A 22538-nucleotide genomic window follows, 5' to 3' on the forward strand; every position below is an offset into this window, starting at 1 on the left:
ACTAGGACAGATGCATATCCTAGTTTACACAGTTACCCTAGGGCAAACTTTACTGCTTACAGGTCTCAGGGACACGTGCTATTCCATGTTGCCCGGCAGCAGGTTGAAAGAATCATCCTGGTTTGTTCAGAGAGCCCTATCCCCCCGATCTCTGTGTAGTGAGGTAGTTAATGAGAAGCAGCCAAGCACAGGAAAAGTTAATGCGGTGCATCACCTGCCACATCCCATCCAGGTCAATGCAGTAGGTGTGTGTGGATGCTGCCATGCAGTTGTGTGTGCAGAAAAGTGCCTTAGGGAGACCATGTGAGGGTTGTACATCATTAAGTTATTAATATGCAATCTCATCAGTATTTTGATGCAGGCACTTACTGTTACAAATTTTCCCTTAGGATTGCCTAATTGTGGTCCATAGATTTTGTTATGTTTATATTTATTTTCAGATAATTCTAGTGTAGTGATATCTTGTTTATGCTATAACAAATAGAGCTTGTCTGAAGATCAGAGTGCAGAGCTAAGTCACTAGTTAGCCATAGTGGTGGCACACACCTTTAATCCCAGCACTCAGGAGACAGAGGCAGACGGATCTCTGTGAGCTCAAGACCACACTGGGCTACATGACATCAACTCTGTCTACAAGAGAAACAGAGCTCACACAGGTGATCCTAGCACTTGGGATCACACACCTTTAATCCCAGCACTAGGGAGGTGGAGACAGGAGTGATATGGCTGGGCAGAGAGAAAAATATAAGGCAGATGGAGACAGGAGCTTAGAGGAGGTCTGAGGTTTCGTAGGGACAGGGTCACCCCTTTGACCTGCGGATTTTGTTGAGGTCAGAACTAGTGACTAGCTGCTCTGCTGCTCTGATCTTTCAGCTTTTGTCTCTGAAGCTGACTCCAGGTTTTTATTATTAAAACCAATTAGAATTCATGCTACATATGGTGTCCAACTTTTGGGGTATGAATTCACAAAAAAGCTGTTTGTCTGTAACTTTGTAGCCACAGGCATAGACCAGAGCTACAGGTGGCCAGAGTCACTGCCCTGTTGACTAGGTTTTCCTTTGTTTTCTCCTGGTGGACTTTCCTTGGAGCCCCTTCTGGGGCTGCCGCCAAATTAGGTAGCTGCCTTGGAAACCACTCAGGCTTCTACTGTTCTATGCAGCAGCGGCCAGCTTCACACTGCATTGTCATCTGAATTGTCATCGGAGGCAGATTTGGCGAGATAGTTGGGAATTCTTAAAAGGAGGAATTAATTAAAAGAGAGAGTTTTCTCCCACCTTAATATGAGAAATACGATTATGATAGAGTTAGGTTGCTGTATGATCATACAGCACATGCTTCAAAAATGGAGCAATTAAATAAAGGGATAATCAACTTAACTGGGATTGACATAATGTTAATTATCATCCTGATAATTCTTGGTTTAACTCTAAAAAGTTGTTTGGTATGAGTGCCAAGATATAGGCCTTTGAAAAATTTAATAAAGCAGATTATAGAGATATTCAGATCCAGACAGAGGAATTTAAAGAAGAACCAATTTTAACATTGCATTATAAGGTTAGAACAGAACAGGCTCAGGTTTTTAAACAACACACACACACACACACACACATACACACACATATATATATATAAACTTAATATATCCAGTACCCTCACAGGAATTGCCAAATGAAAGATATCCCAAAAAACTGTGTAGGAGCTGAATGGACTCCTGTGAAAATGTTGGATTTAAGGAGATTCAAGGAAGCAATAGTCTCATATGCCATATATTTACCATTTGTGAAGCAGATATTAAACTTGTAGTCAACTTGTAACAGAATTATCCCTCAAGACTGGAGAGACTTGGTTACAGCAGTCTTGAAGCCTGGTCCACAATTGCAGTGGAGGACTTGGTAAAAAAAAAAAAAGATTAAGACCATTGAATAACAGAGTAGAGATAGAGGTATGGAAATCTCCAAAGATCAACTTCTTGGAGAAGGACATTATGCTACTATATAAAGGCAATCCATATATGATGGCCACATGCTGGCTTTATGTAATGCAACAGCTTTTTACGCTTGGGACAGAATTGAAGAAGCAGGAAAGAAGACTGAGTCATTTATTAAAGTCATACAGGGCCCCAAAGAAACCACAGATTTCTTACAATGATTGATATCAGCAGTACCAAATTCAGAAGCTAGACAAATAATAATTGAATCTCTGGCTTTTGAAAATGCTAACTCTCAATGCAAAAGGATAATTAGGCCTTTAAAGACAAGATCAGCACCCTTGGAGGAATGGATCCAAGATACAATCAGTATTGAATATCATAACAATGATGATGTTTGAATAGAAGAGGTGATTTCTAGAGATTTGAAAAAAAATCAAAATGTCAAGTGTTTCATTGTGGCAAGCAAGGTCACCTTAAAAGGGATTGTAAACAGGGTGTTCTTAGAAACAATACTTTTTCTAAGTATAATTCAAACTCCCCTCCCTTCTAGATTATGCAGGAGGTGTGGCAAAAGCAGGCATAGAATGTAGATCAACAAGGTAACCTTTTGTGGTTGGGAAGCCTCTCACAGGTCCCCATGCTAAATTAGGTTCAGTTGTTTCCTGCCATCATAGAGGAAACTCCTTCCCAGAAGGATGCAATCTGTAGAGACAGGATCACCCCTTTGGTCTGAGCATTGGTAGAGGTGAGAACTCTCTAGTGGCTGGCCACTCTGCTTCTCTGATCTTCATCATCAACTGCCATATTTGACTCTGGGTTTTTAATATCAATACTGATTAGAATTTGTGCTATACTCCATGAAACTACTCTGATGCAGCCCATCAACCTTAATTGTGCTTAAATCCTCTGGGAGAGTTGGGCCATATGAGTGTCTACTCCTTCCTTAACAGGGTATTGATGAACCTAATATTGTGTATACCTACACTTCATGATTTTTAAAGCATAAAAATGTATTGAATATTATAATTTTATACTTATATATAAAATATACTTTGTTCACATCTACTAAATTATTTTTTCTTATTTCCCTCCCACTTTGGCCAAGCATCCTCTTCTCAATCTCTCTCTCTCTCTCCCCTCACTTTCTTACCTGTGCATGGTATTTATTTGCATTTATTTTTTGACCACTTACAATTTGCCACATCACTGAAGAATATGACGTGCCCCCATCAAGCAAACATTAACTGCCTATGGCTCCCCAAGAAAGTAGGCCTTATGAACCCTTCTCTCATCTATGCCGAATGTTGATGGTCCATGGCTTCACTTCTATAGGAGCTTTATCTTCATAGAAAACCAAACAGTGGTTATGGAGTGCAGCCCCATACCTCTGCCACCCCCACGATTAGCATCTATCAGCCAGGCCCATGTGTGGCAACTTCTGAGTCATAGGAACAAACCCACTGCCACCCAGAGCCTGTGGTCCATGGCAGGGTTTATGCTTGGCATGCAGCCTGGCGAACATGGCAAGTGTGTAGTGACTGACACCAACACCTGCAGTGCCAGGGTGTGTTCCAAGCTGTGCCTGAATCCTCTCTACCAGCACTTCAACCACTGTCAATTACAGACCTTTTACTGTCTTTCCAGACGGTGGGACCAGAAGCCCCATCAGACTCCATGCTTTTCCACACCTTTGTGTTATTTATGGCTACTCTCCACAATTTCTCATGCCCAAATGTCTCCAGAGTTCCTAGAGAGAAGGGGACAGCACATAGGGCTTTAGACCCTCCCTTCTCACACAGCTTGAGTAGCTGAAGAAAAACACTTATAGTGGAGCCACAGGATGCAAGGGAAAACTGGCAGCTGGTGCTTGAAAAATGAGGCATGTCTTCTCCTAACTTACCTCTGGGAGGTTCCCCCAGGGCCTCCTCTTTCACTCAGAGAGCCCTGTAGCCACTTCTCCTGGGCCTTTTGTGGCTGGTCTACATAGCAGAGGATGGCTCTGAACTTCTGACCATCCCTCCCCAACTTTCCCGTATCACCACATCTGGATTTTCCTTTGTTCCACCTTGAGATTAGTTGTCTCATTGACCTGGAGGTCTCCAAGCAGGGAATTTGGCTAGTCAGGGTGCCCCTTGTAGTCTGCTTCTTTCTCTCCAGCTCTGGGATTCCAGATGTGGACCATCACAAGCAACTTTTTCCCCTGTAAGTTTTGGTATCAAATTAATGTCTTGTGTTTCCAAGGGTAGCACTTTAGTGACTGAACTGTCTGTGTATCCCCTAGGTTTCAGGTTTTCATAAATGTTTTAATTGGCACATATGTAATGCTATGTTTCCTTGTGATGTTTTCAGTCATAAACATAATGCTTCTAAATCATACCCTCCTCTTTCCCCCTCTCATGAAAACGTGCGTCCTGCCCACCCCTTCCCCTTTCTGACAAGCTCCCTCTGTTTTCCTGTGCAGTGAGTCTTATTACAGTTGTTATAGGACCCTGAGTGAGGATTTGCATGCATGAGCACGGGCAACTTCCTAGAGGCTACACCACGGAAGAAAATGTTTTTCCATCCCTCATCAACCACTAATCTGGTAGGAAGCCTCAGGGAGGGGTACACCAGCCTGAGCCCTTACCCTTCCATGACAGGAAATGAACAGACCGGGAATCCAGAATTTTTTTTTTTAGTGTTATAACATTTATTATTTTTGTTAGTTCTATGGGCATGTCATACAAAGCATTTTTATCATTTTCATCTCTCCCCATCTCCATCCATATCCACCCCCTTCCCTGCCTACCCAGCTTTGTATCCCTGCTTTCTTTTTTAAATCAAGCACAATTCATTTCCCCATATGCTCTTGGATACGTAGCCTTCTGGAGTGTGGTTGAGAGAACTGCCTCTCTTCCTCCCAGCAGCCATTGACTGCCAATAGCTCATCAGCTAGGGGTGGGGCTTTGTCCTCTCCTCCTCTGTCCATGCTAGAATCCTCCCTCCCTCTCCTTCTCTTCTCTCTTTTCCTTCCTTATTTGTGTAACCAACTACATTTGATCAGGTCACTTTCCCTGTAATACTCTTGGGGTAATATGTTTGACAAGGGTAACTTACTCTTGGTAATTGATGAGTACGACTCCCCTAACCCCAACAACTCTTAACCACCTACGCTATTTAGGGAGGGATGGGCCTTATGAGGTGATCCATAGTCCATAAAGGAAGTTTGATGGAGCCATGGATTTTGTGTTTGAGAGCAGTTTTAGGTTTATAGCAAAGCTGAGAAGGAGGGCGAGAATGCTGCCATGTACTTCACGTCCCTCCCTGATGGCCCTCCAATATCATCATTCCCCAGCATGGCACTGCTAAGCTACAGAGACACTCTGTTGCTACCCATAGCCCATGGTGTGCCCCGGGGTTTGTGTTTGGCAAGTGAGCATCCCAAGGCTCATGACAAGTGTATATGGACAGGCACCTGCCATTGTCTTGCTGGGGACTGTTCCTATTGCCCTTAACGTCCTCATTCCCGTTCTACTCCTGCCCTGCAGTTCACACTTTGTCGACCACTGAGCCTCACTGTTTGTTCTAGAAAGTGGTACTGGACTCCCAGAAGACAGGGTGCATGTCCAGTGCTTCCGTGCCCTTCATGGCTGCACTCCTACTTTACAATTTCTCATCTCCAAATCTCTTTCAGCTTTGTTTACAAGGAAGGAGATGTGGAAGCATGGTTTGGTGCCCTCTTTTCCTGCATAACCTGCAGAGAGTGGCAGAATGATGGTGGTGGGCCACCCAGCTCAAGGGAGAACTTGGAGTCAGTGATGGTCCCCTGCTGCAGACCGGAGGCATGCCTGAAGCCCTACCTCTTCTCGGAGTCCTCCTCTGCCACCTCAGAGGGTTCCAGAGTGGCCCTTCTACCTCTCAGCTTTTGCAATTCCCAGCTTCTGTGTCATCAGAGCTCCCTGCTCTCCCAACCACCATCACTGGTGTCCAATCAGAGCACACCATGAACTCTGCAATGGATGCCTCTGGTCCCACTCAGTAGAACAACCAGGCCCCCACTGCACACACAGTAAGGCCAGATGGCTAGGGAAAGACAGAAACTAAGTCGAAGGGAGTTTTTTAGTTCTCAAGTTAACCTTAGCTTTATAAGAGTGGCAACAGTCTCTCTGTCTCTGTCTCTGTCTGTCTCTGTCTTTGTCTCTGTCTCTGTCTCTGTCTCTCTCACACACACTCAGAGAGAAAGAGAGAGAGAGAGAGAGAGAGAGAGAGAGAGAGAGAGAGAGAGAGAGAGAGAGAGAGAGAGAGAGAGAGAGAGAGAAAGGTCCACAGAAGGGACCTGCCCTCTGGTTTCTAACGTACTCTTTATGAACTCCTATGAGCCAGTCAGTCAGAGCCTCCCTTTCTTGTGGAGGAGAAGAAAGAAAGATGGGATCAGTTTTATTGAACCTCTGAGCTTTCATGACGGTCTCTTCTACTCTGGGCTTCTTGCTGGGGTCCTGACTCTAAGAGTTATCATGAATGACAGTTCCATGCAGACTGTCAGGGCCCAATGGCCACAGGATGAAAGTGTTGATAATCTTTTTAGGTATCTCCATAGTATCCCCCTTCCTCACTCTGTATGGCTGTCATTGAGGTGGAATATTTCCCCACAGCCTTCCTGACAGAGAGCTGAAAACCTCAGATGTTGAAAACCCTACCTCTTAGACAGTTCCAGTATCCCATGGGCTTCCTCTGCCCTTGTCATTAAGGTCCTTCTGGGGGCAGTAGACAAGCTTGAATGTAACCATGGCTACGCGTCTGGATGTGGCCCTCCTGTGTCCTCCCCTTGCCACTAATAAGCAGCATTCAAGGGTGGAAGCTGAAGGGTTTATTGCCTACCCTTTTGCTGATCTGGAACTGAGAAGTTGGAGTTGGGGCAGGACCCTACACACAGGGTTGTAGGTCCCATTGAGGTTGAAGGAAGAAGGCACCAGGTAGGCTCTCTCCTCATGGATGCAGGGTCTGATGTAGCTGTAGCTGTTATACCTGGGTGTCTCTAGGAGCCATGGAAGAAGTCAAAGGGTCGGAGCATGAACTCTGCAGGCTTCAAGCTCCGACCCTTTGACTTCTCAGATGTGGTCATGTTGACCTTAGAATGGGCTATGTTGTGGAAGCCTACTGTAACCCAGGCCACCAAATCCTATTGGAAAGACAAAGGTTTCAGTGAACAGGGCAGTGCTGAGTGCTGGCCACCTGAGGTTTCTCCAGCTTGGACTGTGTTTACGTGTGCCTGCCCACACCCTGAGATGTCCTCAGTCCCACTGAATAAAGCACACCCATCTGTCATGACCCCTGAACTCGTGTACCAGCCAGTAAGCACCCCTCCTGGGACCAGTGACAGGTCTAGGGAGTGGTTGGCGACAGGCCTGAGGTGGGCATAGGGTGCTGGGGCATTACCTTATCTTCAATGTTCGTATTGTTCCGGATGAAGTTCTTGAAGGCTACCGGGGGATTCCAGGGGTTATATTGGTTGTAGATGCTGCTGCTGTGCCTCTCAGAATTCCGGTATTTGGTCACAGCCAATGGGTATCTACAGGTTGAGAAGAAGGTATCTCTGGGCACTGGGGTTGCATCTGATCTCTTCCCAGGGAGCAGCCCCAGTGTCAAGGATGGAGAATTTAGTCCTTCTCTGTAATGAGTGTTTATACCCTACAGGTCTGGAAAATTGCCCATCGCCATCTTAGGGCCAGGATCTCTGCAAGCACTTCCTGGATCTAGCTCTTGTAGACCAGACTGGCCTTGAACTCACAGAGATCCGCCTGCCTCTGCCTCCCGAGTACTGGGTTTAAAGGCGTGTGCCACCACCGCCTGGCAAGCACTTGCACACTTTCCTTGAGTGTACAAGGGTGCACATCCAGATGCAAACACAGACAGGAGCCTTTCAGGACAAAAAGCCCAGACAAAACATACAATCATTGTGGGGAGCCCATGGCCATGTTCTGTAAACTCACTAGATTTTCTCACCTGGCCCAAGAGAGACCTGGTTTCTTCTGCCAGTCTGGCAGCTCCACTCTATAGACTTTGGAGTAGATCTGCAGGTAGTAGCTGTTCCTGTGGCCATAATGGGTCTTATGGAGGTTGCTGAAGACCAGGTAATTGGGAAGTGGTTTTCCGAAGAGGAAGGCTGCCTGATGCCCCCAGGAGTAATTAGTTTGCTTTAGGGTGTTTCCGGTTACATGGTGTCTCAGGCCTTTGGTGATGTTTTCCCGAAGGATCTGCAGTGACTGGAAGCTGTTCTTGCTGCCTGGAGACCGGAGGGGAGAAACAGTGAGAACGGGTTGTTGAAACAGACACTGCCTCCCTCTACTCTAGGGTCTCCACCTAGACAATATCCACAGACAACTGCCAGAAAGAAACTATGCTAGGGTCAGACCCTGGGCTAGCTGTATGGGCTACAGGACCAAGCAAAGCAGAAACCAGAGGAGCTAGAGGACAGCGTGTGGTCATTCCTGGCAACTGCAGCAGTTCCATTGTGGGCCCACCATTCTCTGGAGAGCTTGCTCCAGCCTGTCTGATGTGATTTTAGCTATGTAGAAAGGAAGCCCATGCATGTTTCTGAGGCTTGAGGACCATGTGTGTACTCCTGACCAGAGGGCCCAGTGGGACTGTGCATGTGGAAGTCACCTATCTGTGGCCTTGTGGTTCTTGTGGCCTTGTTCCATTATGGGATATGAGTCAAACATCACTTCTCTGCCATTCTTCTAGGGTGACACTGAGCACCCCCAGACGGTACTAGAACCCATCTCAAAGTGCTAGGCAGAGACTTGGCTAAACCTCCATGGAACCTTCCCTCCCATCCCCTATGCACTGTTCTACTCAGCCCCGATAAGAACAGATCCACACTTGGCAATTAGGGTAACCCTAGGGTACCATTCACTGCTACTATTTCCCAGGAATGTGTATTTCTCTTTGAATGGAAGGTGGTTGAAGCAATCTCCTGATATTATGCCAAGGAGCCTTAGCCCAACATATAGAATGAAGTTATATGTGGGTAGTAGTTGAGTGTATGAGTTGGCGTGGTCCCAGGTCCTACCTGCTACATCCAGGTCAATGCGGTAATGTACAAGGTGAGTGTGGACATTGCTGAACAGGTGGGTGTGGGATTGAGAGAAATAGTTCATCTCCTCGGGCTGGTAGAAGGTAGATTGGACCAAGCCAGAGGCTTCCATCCGTGTTTCCATTGCCCCATTAGGGTAGAAAATGAAGTCCCAAGTATAATCATAGTGGTGGGCTGTTGAGGTTGTCCGCAGCACCAGCCTGTGTTCCTTCATGCTGGCACTGGACTCGAAGTTAAAGCCGGAGTTAAAGTGACGTGTAATTGGTATTCCTGCTGGTATTTCAAAGAGACAGAGAGCTTGTGGATAGGAGACCGGCATGTCAGTGTCATAGTGGTGGATGACTTCCAGGAAGGTCGCTGTGTCTGGACAATCAACGCCCTGGACTAACTGGTGAGTGACTCTGTCTGGGCCCCAGCCCACATCCATGTACTTGGGCTGAATGCCTGCAGGTATGTGTCCTCCCAACTGCACCACAGCCTCTTGTACACTGACTTCATATGCAATGCGCACACCCCGGAAGTGCACATTCAGGATCTGCATGCCAGAAGAGGGTCGTAGACGGAAGGAGAAGATCCAGTCTCTGTAGTACACTGTGTTGTCCTCTATGTTATAGGGAGGAAGGTGGGACTCAGCCACGTTGATGGGGGAGAGTCGGGGCTGCTCTGTGTCCTTGGGCAGGGGCTCCACAATGACCACAGCAGCCACTACTCCAGCCTCATATTTCTGAGCCATTTCCTCTGGACTGTCGTAGAGCTTACCATTATACCAGACCCGCTCCACTCTCCAGTCCTGGACATCTGTGCTCCCGTGATCCAGAAGGACCTGCAGGCCTGTGGGCTTCAGGAAGTGGCCTGCCATATAGCGTTGCAAGATAAACCAGCTACGGCGCTGGCCAGGCTTTGTGCCCTGGGGGGCCACATATGTGAAAGTCAGACAACCCTGATCACAGTCCTTTAGCGAGTAGTCTGTGATGTCAATGAAGAATTCATCCAGGGGCTCAGTGGCCTTCTTCAGGGTCTGGTGGATAAGGCGGTACTCTGCTTTGGAGATAGGTCTGGATGCCCAAGATGGATGGTGCTCGGGTAAGGGAGCTATTTCTCGCATGTAGATGGGCAAAGGCAGGGGCCCAACAGCAAACTCAGTGACATTAGGGTGCTCCTGGGCACCGAAGAAGATGACCACACGGGCTTCCCGCACAGGATTCCTTTTTCCTTTGTCTAGAAAATCCAGCACATCCTTCTTTCTGGGCAGCAGCATCTCTATGAGGTACACCGAGTTCTTGGCCAAAGTGGGTATCTCAGACGGCTGCAGCTCCAGCTCCTTCCTGTCCATCAGAAAGTTGCGCACGATCTTTATCTCAAAAGGAGTCAGGTCCATGAAGACCTGGGGCTTGCCCTTCAAGCTCCACCTGGGGCGCTCTGCCATGGCCACCTGCAGCAGCAAGACAGCAGCCACCCAGGCCAGTGCCAGGCTCCTTTGTGCCATCTTCATGGCTCTGGAAGACAGCACAGGAGGGCAGATTTAATTATCTCCCGCTCCAAGCTTGCTCCTCACAGTGCCTAGCCCCTCAGTCTTGTCCTTTCCTACTTCCCGACTTTCTTCTCTCTCCCCAGCTGCACTCAGCTGAAGTCTCTGGGTCGCGGCTCACAGATCTCAGCGCTGTGCAGGTCCAGGTATGTGCATCTTCCTCCCTCCTCTGAAAATCTCTTATAGTCTTCCTTATCTTGAGAAACTCCTCTGGTTTTCATTCTCGGTGTTATCTCAGTGGGGGAACATTCATCATCTGTGAGGACCATGAGTCACGGCAGCACAGGATTTAGCTCTCATGAGCTACAAGGCGCTCGTGTCTCCCGGGTCAGAGACCTGTACTGACAGCAAAATTACCTTTCCGATGTCACAAACTACCCTTTTGAGAGAGATATTTTGAAATTTAGTGTAGATGTTCAAATTCAGGCCCTGGGCTCAAGCTGTTGGGTTCAAGTCACAACACTAAGGACTAGAGCATGTTTGGACTCTCTGGGCCCCGTTGTCTCACTGTGAAATAGAAATGACAGCAGCAGCATGCAGGTCCCTAAGGCTGTGGAGCCAAGCAAGCTGATGCTGACAGTAATATAAAATGTTTAGGACAATCCTGGGCATCCAGGAATACAGGAATTATTGCTTTTGCTTCTCTTTCAGGTGAACCCCGATGGGGACTAGAGAGCCGGCTCTGTGGTTACGAACACTGACTGTTCATTCAGAAAACCCATGTTTGATTCCTAGAACCTATATGGTCAGTTCACAACTGTCTGTAACTCCAGTTCCAGGGGATCCAGTGCTCTTCTGGCCTCTGTGGTCACCAAGCATGCAAGTGGTGCACAAACATACATGTAGGCAAATATACTCATAGATATAAAATAACAATTACACAATTTTAAAGTGAACTCCAATGATACAGCCTGAAACTGGAGTTTCTGGGCAGTTAGTGTCTAGACGAAGCCTGGGTGCGAAAGAAGGATGGGGAAGAGTCCTGTACTGCCCAGCCTCCTCCAGCATCCCTGCGTGGTACTCAAGTCAGGGTCTCCTTACCGTAAGTTTGTGGGAGCACCCTGTCAGCCCATCTCAGATAGCGAATCAGGATGCCCCTCTCCCTTTCCATTTGGTGGAAGGCACGGTTGGATTTTCCACCTTCTAATTCTCTGTCCAAACTGCAGCACAATACTCTGTACTCACAGAAGTCAGGTTTGCTTGCAGCGCTGGAAGAACTGGGAGGCTGTTGCTCTGTCCTGGCCTGTACCTGGTGGTGGAGCTGTCTGGCAGGCCTTTCTGTACAGAGACACAGGCAAACCTCTTCCCTTCTTGTCGCTGTCACAAGCTCTGAGTTCTCCAGATCCTAACCTGACACTAATGCTGCAGGGCTCTGGAGGAAGCCCCTTCCAGGTGGCATTCCATGGCAAATGATCCGCCTTGTACCTGCCACTATCGCCAGAAGGCTTCATGTGACTGTGGCGTGCACTCAAGTGTCCTGTTGACTTTCCGGCTGCGCTCCTCACAGGTGACTACTGCTGAGCGACAGGGATACTCCCATTACCACCTCAGAACCAGTGTGTGTGCCTTTGAGAAGTCTTCTGTCACTTGCTCTGGGTTTTCACACTTGCTGGCCTCCTGCCTTCAGGCACGTCTTTTTGGCCACACCCCGTCCATGCCAGACACACATAGCCCTTCTGCTCCTAGTCAAATGGTAAAACTGAGCCCCAGCTGCATGCTCAGTAGGATCAGACAGCCTGATGGCAGAGAAGAAAGTGAGGGGAGGCTTTCAGTCCCAATGTTACCATCAGTCTCACACACACACACACACACACACACACCCCTCTGCAGGAGATGCTTGCGAAGATACTTGCCCTCTGATTTCTAACTCATGTAGCTCCCCTAGAATGCTTTTCTAAACCAATCACAACTTTCCTTGTGGAGGAAGAATCCTTGGATTAGTTTTGTTGAACCTCTGTACTTGGCTGCCTCTCAGCTCTCATGACTGCTTCTTCTGCTCCTGGTTCTTTGTTGGGCATGGGTTTAAGGGTTGCTAAGAGCGACAGCTCTGCTTGGCCTAGGAGTCATAGTGTTGGAAACCGTGGAATGGGTTCCTTATCTGTTTGCTTTTCTGTTTTTCTCTGTCTGCAGGCCTGGGGTAGGAAATTGCACGCACACACCTTGTTAACTTCCCTTTTTCTCTTTGTTAGTTTGTTGAGAACGTCTACAGTGAGTTTTGATTGTGCTCACCCCTTTCCCACTACCCCTCAGATCCATATCCTCTTCCCTACCCACCAAGATTTGTGTCTTATTTCTGTCTTTCCCCATAAAGTCCAATCTCTGTTGCCCATATACTCATGGGTGACTGCCCACTGATGTGTGGTTCACCTACCAGTGGCGATACTCTTTAAAAGAAATTGACTCTCTCTTTCCCAGATGTGATCAGTTGCCAATAGCTCCTCAGTTAGAGGTGGGACTTGAGGCCACCGCCACCCCAGTGCTGGGATTTGGTTTGGCTTGAGGTTTCCTGGACCCTTTGTACACTGTAATGATCACTGTGAGTTCCTTTGTGCAGCTGCCTCATTGTGTCTGGAGGACATTGTTTCCCTCATTCGCTGCCTCTGTCTCTTACCCTATTACCCTCCTGCTCTGCAATGATCTCTTAGCCTTGAGGGGAGGAGATACAGTCATGCTCCACAGGATGCAACCTAGACCTGGTACCACTGTTGGTTCAAAAGCCTGTGGCTAGATGCGTCATTGGCCCTAGGGGAGAGCCTGTTGCCATCATTTACTAAACAGACATGTATTAAACTGACTCCTAGTGACTTAGTTTTATATACACCAATTAACATGCTTCTCAGAGATGCTTCTGCAAATGCAGTAGACAGTGATTAGCAGAGACCCTTGACTGGCCAAGGCACAGAGAGTAAGCCCAAGAAATGCTCCACCTGGTTAGTTCATGTTGCTCTAGACAATTTTCATAAAGTTGGGGTAACCTCGCTTCAGCTCTGAAGCTCCTTTAACTTTACTTTTGATCTTGCTTTTTTTGTATGTGTGTGGGGGTGTGTATATAGGTATGGCTTTGTGTGTGTGTGTGTGTGTGTGTGCAGACACATGTGTGAGTGCCTATATGTGTGTGTGGGTTGGAGGTGAACACTGCTGTTCTTCACCTTACTGTTTTGCGGTAAAGTCTCTCACTGAACCTGGGACTCACGGAGCTCTTCTACTTGGTAGGTTGGTCAGGGAGCTGCAGGGATCTGGATGTCTCTACCCTCTGACTCCAGGGCTGGAGTTACACACATGTTCTGCTGTGGCTGATTAACCTGGATGCTGGGGATCTGAACTCAAGTCCTCATGCTTGCAGAACGAGCACGTTACTGAATGAGCCAGCAGCAGCTTTGGAGTTCTAGGCATGTGCTCCTGAGGGAGCCACAAAGGAAAAATCTGCCTCCGTGTTCTTTTTAGCCTCTTGAGGCAGGCACACGCCCTTCATCTTCCATCCTTGTAAAACTAGACCTTCAGTCTCCCCGTTCTTAGCAAAGAAGTAGCACATTACCCATGTTGCGGTCATCTGCTTCTCCTAAACACATCCTGCAGGATCTTCCTACAGTCCGCAGGTTGTCCTCGCTCATTCTGTCCCCATCTGCTGACCCTGCAGTGTGGCTGTGTCCTAGGTTATGGAAATATCTTCCTTAGAGAGGGAACATCGTTGTCTCCAGAGTTCTGTTGTTATAGACAGTATGGTAGTGAATCAGCACGCATGTATATTTTTCTGGTGTTTGAAGAGGGATCATGGGGATAAACCTTGGATGCTAATACAATGGACACAGGGTGAAGGTGTTGGAAAAGTTTTTAGATTTCACCATAGTAACTTCCTCGCACATGCCAATCACTGTCTGAGGTAGGGTGGTTAACCTGTAGCCTCCCTGAGAAGGAACACTCCATCTTACACAGAAATACAGCATCTCCATGGACTTCATCTACCCTGATCATGGAAGTCTTTGGGGGGGGGACAAATACAAGTGGAACCTGTGGCTACCCATCTCTGGGTGTGGCACTATGCCCACCTCAGCTCTAGGAAGCTGCATACAGTGGTTGACGTTAAAGGGCTATTATCTGTCCTTGTGGCTCTGGGGCTCTTAGGAAGTATCGGGGGTGGACTCTTCCCGCAGGACTTCAGGATTCATTGTGGTGGGAAAAGGGAGGCATAAGGCAGGCTCTGTCTTCAGGAATCCAGTGTCTGTCAGTTGTTGTCACTGTATATGGGACACAGGATTCCTTGTCTTTGGGGGTCACGGACAAATTCTATAAAAAACTTGAAGGGCAGAGCAAGAAGCCCACAGAGCTTCTGGGTGTGGTCACATTGGGAATATGTTCTCACTGTCACCCAGTCCACCAAATACTGTACGAGAGACACAGGTAGGTAGGTCAGTGTCAACTACTGGCCATCTGAAGGTGCTCTGACTTCCTGAGATGTCCTCGTCCTCCACTGAAAAGAGGTAGGCCTATCTATCACGGCCTTCGAATTTACCCTTCACTTAGCAACAAGTCACAGTCTCAGGACCAGGGACCAGCCTAGGCACAGGCCACTGAGAACGCTGTAAGTGGGCAGGACTGTGTAGGTCCTGCTTGACTGTTCCCACGTTACTGAGAAGGGGGTGAGGATTGAGGAAAGAAATAGACAAGAGACAGAAGAGAGAGTCGGGAGGGCTTCCAGGGAATACTGTAACAGAAGCCCTGAGTTTATCAATCATGGTCCTTATCTAACCCAATCAAAAGGAAGGACACAAGACCTCCACGATACAAAGAACAAGCAAGCTTAACTACCTCCTTACCTCTCAAAACACCTGACAACAACATGCTAAGTTAAACACCCTGTTGTCTGGCTTTTGAGTAGCAAGACCTCCAGTATCCACACCTCTGGTCAAACATCCTGTTGTTTGTCCTAGAGGAGCAAGAATAGTTTTGAACTCTCTGACCTTCCGCCAAGATGGAATGGATCCCAAACTGTGGGTCCCCACAGGACTGGACTAGTATTTCATTGTCAATGCTCTTGTTCTGGAGGAAGGCCTCAAGACCATGGGGATCTCAGTTCCATAGTGCTGAGTCACTGCCATAGGTCACCTGCTGGCTGGTCACCAGGTAGGTGTCTGAGCATGGGAGTGGCTATCTCTGGACAGTGGATATGCAGGGTTAACTTGTGAGTGACACTGACCAGTCCCCAGACCATGTGCATGTGCGATTTGAATGTCTATAGGTGTGTCACCTCCATACAGTACCACAAAGCTCTTGTACATTGACCTCATAGGAAGTTTGCTCACCCTCAAAGTGCATGTTCAGTAGACACAGCCTAGAAGGGAACAGTAAGCAGGAGAAGCTCCAGCCTCTGTGAGTATCATGTTGCTCCCTAAACTGTCACATGGAAAGTGGGAATGGATAGCCACTTGGTGGCCATAAGAAAATCGCACAGGGCACACAAGAAGAGAATGATGGCCCCAATCTGCTTTCAGGCAGTGGGTCCTGGAGGATCATCTTGTTCATTTATTCCTTCTTATATCTCCAAGTCAGTTCCTCTGTGCTAGGTCAGAGCTGCTTCAGTCTCCAGACTTTAGACCCCTGTGATCCCAGACCAGCATCTCCAGACCTGTGAGATGCAGGACACCTATATAATGTTATAAGATAAACTGAATGCAAAACTGGCTAGATTCCAGGCCAGGGGCAGCCATGTTGGGAAGATTAGGCACAATTAGGCATGGAAGTAAGAAGCTGGAAGTGTTAGGGAAAAGTAATTCAGGATCTTGGTGGCCTTTCATAGGTCATAGAGGAAGCCACACTCTTGGTTAGAGATCGGTCAGAAAAGGTGTGCATGGGATTCAGCTTATATGCAGCTTATATGCAACCCACAACATGCCGGCCCTGCCAGCCAGGAACCCCGAGTCAGGTCCTGAGGGTACTCTGCCACGGCCATGCATAGTGTCCTGTCCAGTGACAAGTTCTTCTGCATCAGCTCATCCTCCCTGGAAGGCAGCAGAGGAGAGCACCTACGCATCTCCCTCTCCAGGCTCTAGCATCTCAGACTGCCTTGTTCCCAGGCATCAGCATTCCACCGTCGAAAGCTTCCTCAGCTTGCTTCAGCTAAGACAGAGCTTGGGTCCTAGGTCTTCACTCATGCTTCCCAAGCCTGCCCTGGCTCCTATGTGGGTACCCTCTGATGGTCTCCTTGCTTACAACCCTCCTATAGCCTCTCTCACTTAAAATCATTGCTGTATTTTGACCTTTATTCAAGGTTATCTCAGTAGGGGAAGTCTCAGTCAGGCTTGCTATGAGTCACAGTAGCCCAAGGCTTGGTCCTCCAGGGCTCCAGCTGCCTGCATCCTGTTGAGGAGAGGGCTATCCTGACAGCGAAATTGTGCAACAAAATGCTTTTTAGATGGCTGTGTTTAGATATCTACTCTGTACGTTCACAGTGCTGACTCTGGGTTTGAGCTCTGCCTGCGCTTGGTTTACGATAAATGACAATGTCACTATGGTCATGTTGCTCATAGTCGTCACTGTCTCAACTGTGGAACCAAATTGCCAAAAAAATAAAGCCCTCCCCCCCCCAAAAAAAACCAAACCATGACCTCCTAAGTGTCCCAAAAGAAACATCCCAACAGTAAATGAAAAGCACACTGGATAATGTCAGTCTTCCAGGAAGACAGGGAGTATTTGTCAGGCTTCTCTGTAAAGAACACCCCAATGATAACACACAGACCTCGGCACATCACAGGTTCTGAGTGCTACGTATTGGCAGGATGGAGTCTAGGCTGTGAGGCAAGGAAGGGAAGAACACGGCCCTGCCCAGCATTCTCTGGGCCCCCAAGTGGAGTACTGAAAAGTGGGGGTTAGTTTTTTGACCCAAGGGAGCACCCTTGTCAGGTCATTCCAGACAATGAGCTAGGCCAATGTCCTGCTTCCTAGGCTTCCGAGGGAAGAGATGGTCAGAGTCTGCATCTCTTCACCTGCATGTAGGCAGGATTGCCAGGAGAGCTTGGTCACTGCCACTCTACCCACCTTTGGACCTGGGCATGGGCTGTCTGCCAAGCCCAGCTGTGCGCAGAGCTCTTGGGAGATCTCAGCTCTTGCACACCTGTTGGATGCTGTCGTTGCTATTGGCCTTGTTTTTATCTAGACCCTAACCTGACCTCAATGCTGCTGGTCCCCATGGGAAGCTCCCTTAACTGCATCTCTTTATCAAGGACCTGTCTCATGCCTGCCACAAGCACACAGTCAGCCATGGAAACGTAGAAGAGGTGGCTTTCTATCCTCAAGCTATGTACAGAGTGGTGAGAAGGACAAAAGTCTCTCTCTCTCCCTCCCTCCCTCCCTCCCTCCCTCCCTCCCTCCCTCCCTCCCTCCCTCCGTCCCTCCCTCCCCCTTCCTCTCTCTCTCTCTCTCACACACACACACACACGTACACACACACTCACATGCATGCACACATACATAGAAAAGTGTCATAGAAACTGCTTGCCCCAGGTCTTTAGCTGGCCTTCCTCTGAGCTCAGATACATTTCTGATCTGAGAACTAGTTTTCCTTTCTTTGTAAGGGGGAGAGGATGGGGTTGGTCTAATGAATCCTTAGACTTGGCTGCTCTTGAGCTTCCATGATTGTCTCTTCTGCTTCTGGCTCCTCAGTGGTCTCAGCTCTGGAAATTTCCATGGTTCCATGGGTGACAACTTTGTGCAGTTTGGGGGTCACAGTACTAAAGGATCAGTGTGGAGTTTGGGGGCCACAGAGCTGAAGGATCAGTGTGCAGTTTGGGGGTCACAGTACTGAAGGATCAGTGTGCAGTTTGGGGGTCACAGTACTAAAGGATCAGTGTGCAGTTTGGGGGTCACAGTACTGAAGGATCAGTGTGCGGTTGCCCATCTTTCTGCTTTTCTGTCTCCCTTGTCAGCAGACCTTGGCTAGGAATTTCTATACCTAGCTCAGAGTCCTCCAGCTGTTCCATCCCACTTCCACCTATCTGGGGAAACTTCTCTCTTCTGGAGTTCTTTAATAGTTCTCCTTGTTTTGTATGTCTCTTTCTTTACTTGTGTATGAAATATGTTAGGCATGCAATGTTTTGTGGATCTGCTGGTATTTAGGGTCCTTGTGTGTGCTGGTTAGTTTCTGTCAACCTGACACAAACTAGACATGCCTGGGAAGAGCAAACCTCGATGACTGAGGGCTTGCTTCTATTAGATTAACTTGTGGGGCTCTCTCTCTGTCTCTGTCTCTGTCTCTCTTTCTCTCCCTCTCCTCCATGTCCTTCTCCCTCTTTCCCTTTCCCTCCCTCCTTTCCTTTCATTTTTAAGACAGGAGCTCACAGTGTAGCTTTTGCTGGCCTAGACTTCACGATGTAGACCAGACTGACCTGGAACTCATTGAGAGCCCCCTATCTCTGCTTTCTAAGATTTCTAAAATTGCTAGGTTAAAGGTTTGTGCCACTCAATAGTCCTGGCCCAGGGCATTTTCTTGGTTGCTAATTGATGGAAGAGGGCCTTGCCTCTGTAGGCAGAGCCATCCCTGGGCAGGTGGTTATGGAGTGTATATGAAGGTGGAGTTGGGTGAAGGACAGAAAGGGAGAGCAAGGAAAGAGATACCTAAAAGAGCGAGCCATTATGGGGTTAGTGAGAAACCAGGCACAAGGGAAATTCCTGGGAAACCACAAGTATGACCCCAGCTAAGAATCTAAGCAGTAGTGGAGAAAGTACCTAAAATGCCCTTCCCTGTAATCAGATCGATGACTACCTTAACTGCCATCAAAGAACCTTCATATAGTAACTGATGGAAGCAGATGCAGAGATCCACAGCTAAGCACTGGGCTGAGCTCCTGGAGTCCAGTCATAGAGAGGGAGGAACAATATTATGAGCAAAAGGGCCAAGAATGTGATGGGGAAATCCACAGAAACAACTGACCTGAGCTAGTGGGAGCTCATTGACTCTGGACTGACAGCAGGGGAACCTGCATAGGACTGAACTAGGCCTTTTGAATGTGGGTGACAGTTGTGTGACTTGGGCAGTTTGTGGGGCCACTAGCAGTGGAACTAGTGTTTATCCCTAGCGAATGAACTGGCTCTTTGGAGCCCATTCCCTATGGAGGGATACCTTACTCAGCTTAGATAAATGGGGGAGGGCCTTGATCCTGCCTCAAGTGATGTGACAGACTTTGTTGACTCCCCAATGGGAGGCCTCACCTTCTCTGAGGAGTGGATGGGTGATAGGGTGAGGAGAAGATGGGGAAGCGGGAGAGGGAACTGGGATTGGTATATAAAATTAAATTTTTTTAAAAAATAAAAAAAAGAAAGCTAGCTGAATGTGAGCCTGGAAGTGAGCCAATAGTCGGCGTTTCTCCGTGGTCTCTGCTCCAGATTCCTGCTTGAGCTCTGTCCTGACTTTCCTCAGTGGTGGACCTGAAGTGTAATCCAGATAAACCCTTTCGTCTCAAATCTCTTCCAGTCATGGCGTTTGTCAGAGCAACAGAGGAGCTAGGCAGGACACCGTGCAGCACAAACATGCGCGTGCATGTGTGAGAAGGGCAAAGGTCTGAACTGTGTTTCTCACTCAGCTCTTCTCTATTTGGTGAAACGGCCTCTCACTGAACCTGGTGGCCGCTGCTTTAGTTAGCCTTACTGATCAGTGAGTTCCAGAAATCTGTCCGTCTTGACAGCATTGAAGTGACAGATGCCGCTGTGCCCAGTTTTACAGGGCTATTGAGGATCTGAACTCAGGACCTTATGCTCAGTTATGCAAGTGCTTTGCTAACTGAGCCATTATCCCAGCACCAGTTCTGGAGCTCCTCATGGCTGTGTTCCTAAGGGAGGCACCATGGGAAAATGGTCTTTTCCCATTGCATGGGGGCACCTATATGCCTTTCAACTTCCATTCCCAGAAAGTCAGATCTAATGACTTCTCTTGCTTCTTAGAAGCTGGCACACTATCCAGGCTGCCCGTACTGTTTTCTTTTGCTGTTGAATAGGTCCCTCAGGCTTTCCCTACAGCCAGACCATCCCAGCTCATGCCTTTATCATCACTATGTGAGAATGCAAATGTCCCCTAGTTTTTTGAACTCTTCTTCCCACAGATGGAAAGTCTGTTGTCTCCAGGTGTTTGTTTTCAATACCTACACATAACACATACTTATAAAGAGATCTTGGGAGTAGATAATAGATTCTGGATCAGTGGTCAAAGAATGAAGGTGTTGGCAATTCTGTTAGATTTCCTCATAACAGTTTCTTGTGTATGCCCATTACTGACATGGGACAGTTCTGCTGAGAACAGCTGAAAAAGTCAGATGTTTACTTCCAGTATCTCGTGAGGTGGGTTCCTTCCCCAGAATCCCCTCTAGATGTGGAGCACTTTGGGGAGTCACCTAGGAAACACAAAAGTAGTCCTTAACTGCCCTGCTGAGCAGGTGGCGCTATGCCCCCCCCCCCCATCAGCATTGTAAAGTGTCGGCTTGCCTCTCTGGGGCTTCATGCTACCCTCCAGAGGCCAACGCTGAACCTGTCACACTGGGTGGTAAGTACTATTGTCGCTGACACATGCAGACACCATGCAGGTCTTGTCCTCAGGGATCTAGTGCTGGACATGGCTGTGATCTTTATCTTAAGACCACAACATCAGATCTCTGGATGCTGTGGATGGGACCTCTGGAATAAACTTAAATGGCTGGAGCAAGAAGCCCACGGAGTTCCAGGGGAGGCCGTGCTGGGGACATTCTCAGAGTGAATGATGTGTAAGAAGCCCACTGTCATCCAGGCCACTGAATCGTATGGAAGAAACCCAGACTTCCATGCCATGGATAAGTTGGTGCTGAGTGTCAGCTATCTGAAGAAACTCTGGCCTTGGGTATTTATAGATGTACCTCCAACCTTCTTAGTAGGTCCTCATTCCTATTTTAATGTAGGGAGAGCTATCATGAACTCTAAACCTGCCCTCTACACCCTGTGCCATACCACACTCTGGGGACCAAGGACTGATCCAGGTAGAGCGAAAGCCAGAAGCAGACAGGGCAGACTGCCTCAGTGCCTCTTCTCCAGTGTGTTCACTGTTCTGATGGAACGATGTTGAGGTTGGGGTGCGTATCTTCTTCCTTTATCTAGAAAATTCGGCTTACCCTTCTTCTTGGGCCACAGCACCTCAATGAGAAATACAGAGTCCTTGGCCAGTATCAGGGACTCGTGTGGCAGAAGCTCCAGTTTCTTCCCGCTCATCAGGAAGGTAGGTGTACACCGACCCCAACTTATGAGCACTCATGGATCAGAATACCTGGGCTTTATCATCAGGGTCCATATGGGACACTCTCCTGATGCTGTCATGGGGTGCTCTCCTATTGTATCACCAAGATGGCAGCTGCCCAGCCCAGTCCCAGGCTCCGTCATGCCAACCCCATGGCTCTAGAGTGCAGCATAGGAGGAGACAGAACTTGAGTACTTCTGCTCCAAGCTGGCCTTAGAGTAGCCATTTCTCACCTTTTTCTATCACACGTGTCTAGCCCTCTAAGCCAGAGCTGGAATCTCTAGGTTTTTACTCAGTCTAGCGCTGTTCAGACCCCGTGAGTATATCTGCCTGCTTCCTTCCTCATCTACAGACCTCTTGTGATATGTCTTATGTAGATAAAGTCTCATCATTTCCCATTTTCTTTGCGTTATCTCATTGGCAGAATATCCATCAGCAGAACTACCGTGAGTCAAAGCATCCCAAGGCTCCGTGCTAAAGGGATCAAAGGGCTTATGTCCTGGAGGAGCAAGCGGCTATGCTATAGCAAAACTACCTTCTAATATAAACTTAAGAGAACACATTTTAGAAGTTTAGTGTAGATGTTAAAAATACAGGCTCTAGGGTTAAGCTGCCTGGGTTGAAGTCCTGGGAAATCACGTGACTAAGGTCAACCTGTGTGTTCTTGGCCACATTGTTTGAATTCTCTGGGCTTCCGTTGCATTAGCAATGAAGTGGAAATGACAACAGCAGGATGCACATTGCCTTAGTTAGGGTTTTT

General features: G+C 47.9%; 1 protein-coding gene across 1 annotated transcript; it reads right to left on the bottom strand.

The window, feature by feature from the left end:
* Nucleotides 1-6944: 6944 nt before the first annotated feature.
* Nucleotides 6945-10509, bottom strand: LOC119807353 (amiloride-sensitive amine oxidase [copper-containing]-like). The gene is made up of 4 exons (XM_038319384.1): nucleotides 8982-10509; nucleotides 7913-8192; nucleotides 7346-7478; nucleotides 6945-7088 (listed from the first exon to the last, which is right to left on the bottom strand). The coding sequence occupies exons 1-4, from the start codon at nucleotides 10495-10497 to the stop codon at nucleotides 6945-6947; spliced, it is 2073 nt and encodes a 690-aa protein (XP_038175312.1). The 5' UTR covers nucleotides 10498-10509.
* Nucleotides 10510-22538: the final 12029 nt, after the last annotated feature.

Source organism: Arvicola amphibius, chromosome 2 (assembly GCF_903992535.2).
Source record: "Arvicola amphibius chromosome 2, mArvAmp1.2, whole genome shotgun sequence".
NCBI lineage: Eukaryota > Metazoa > Chordata > Mammalia > Rodentia > Cricetidae > Arvicola > Arvicola amphibius.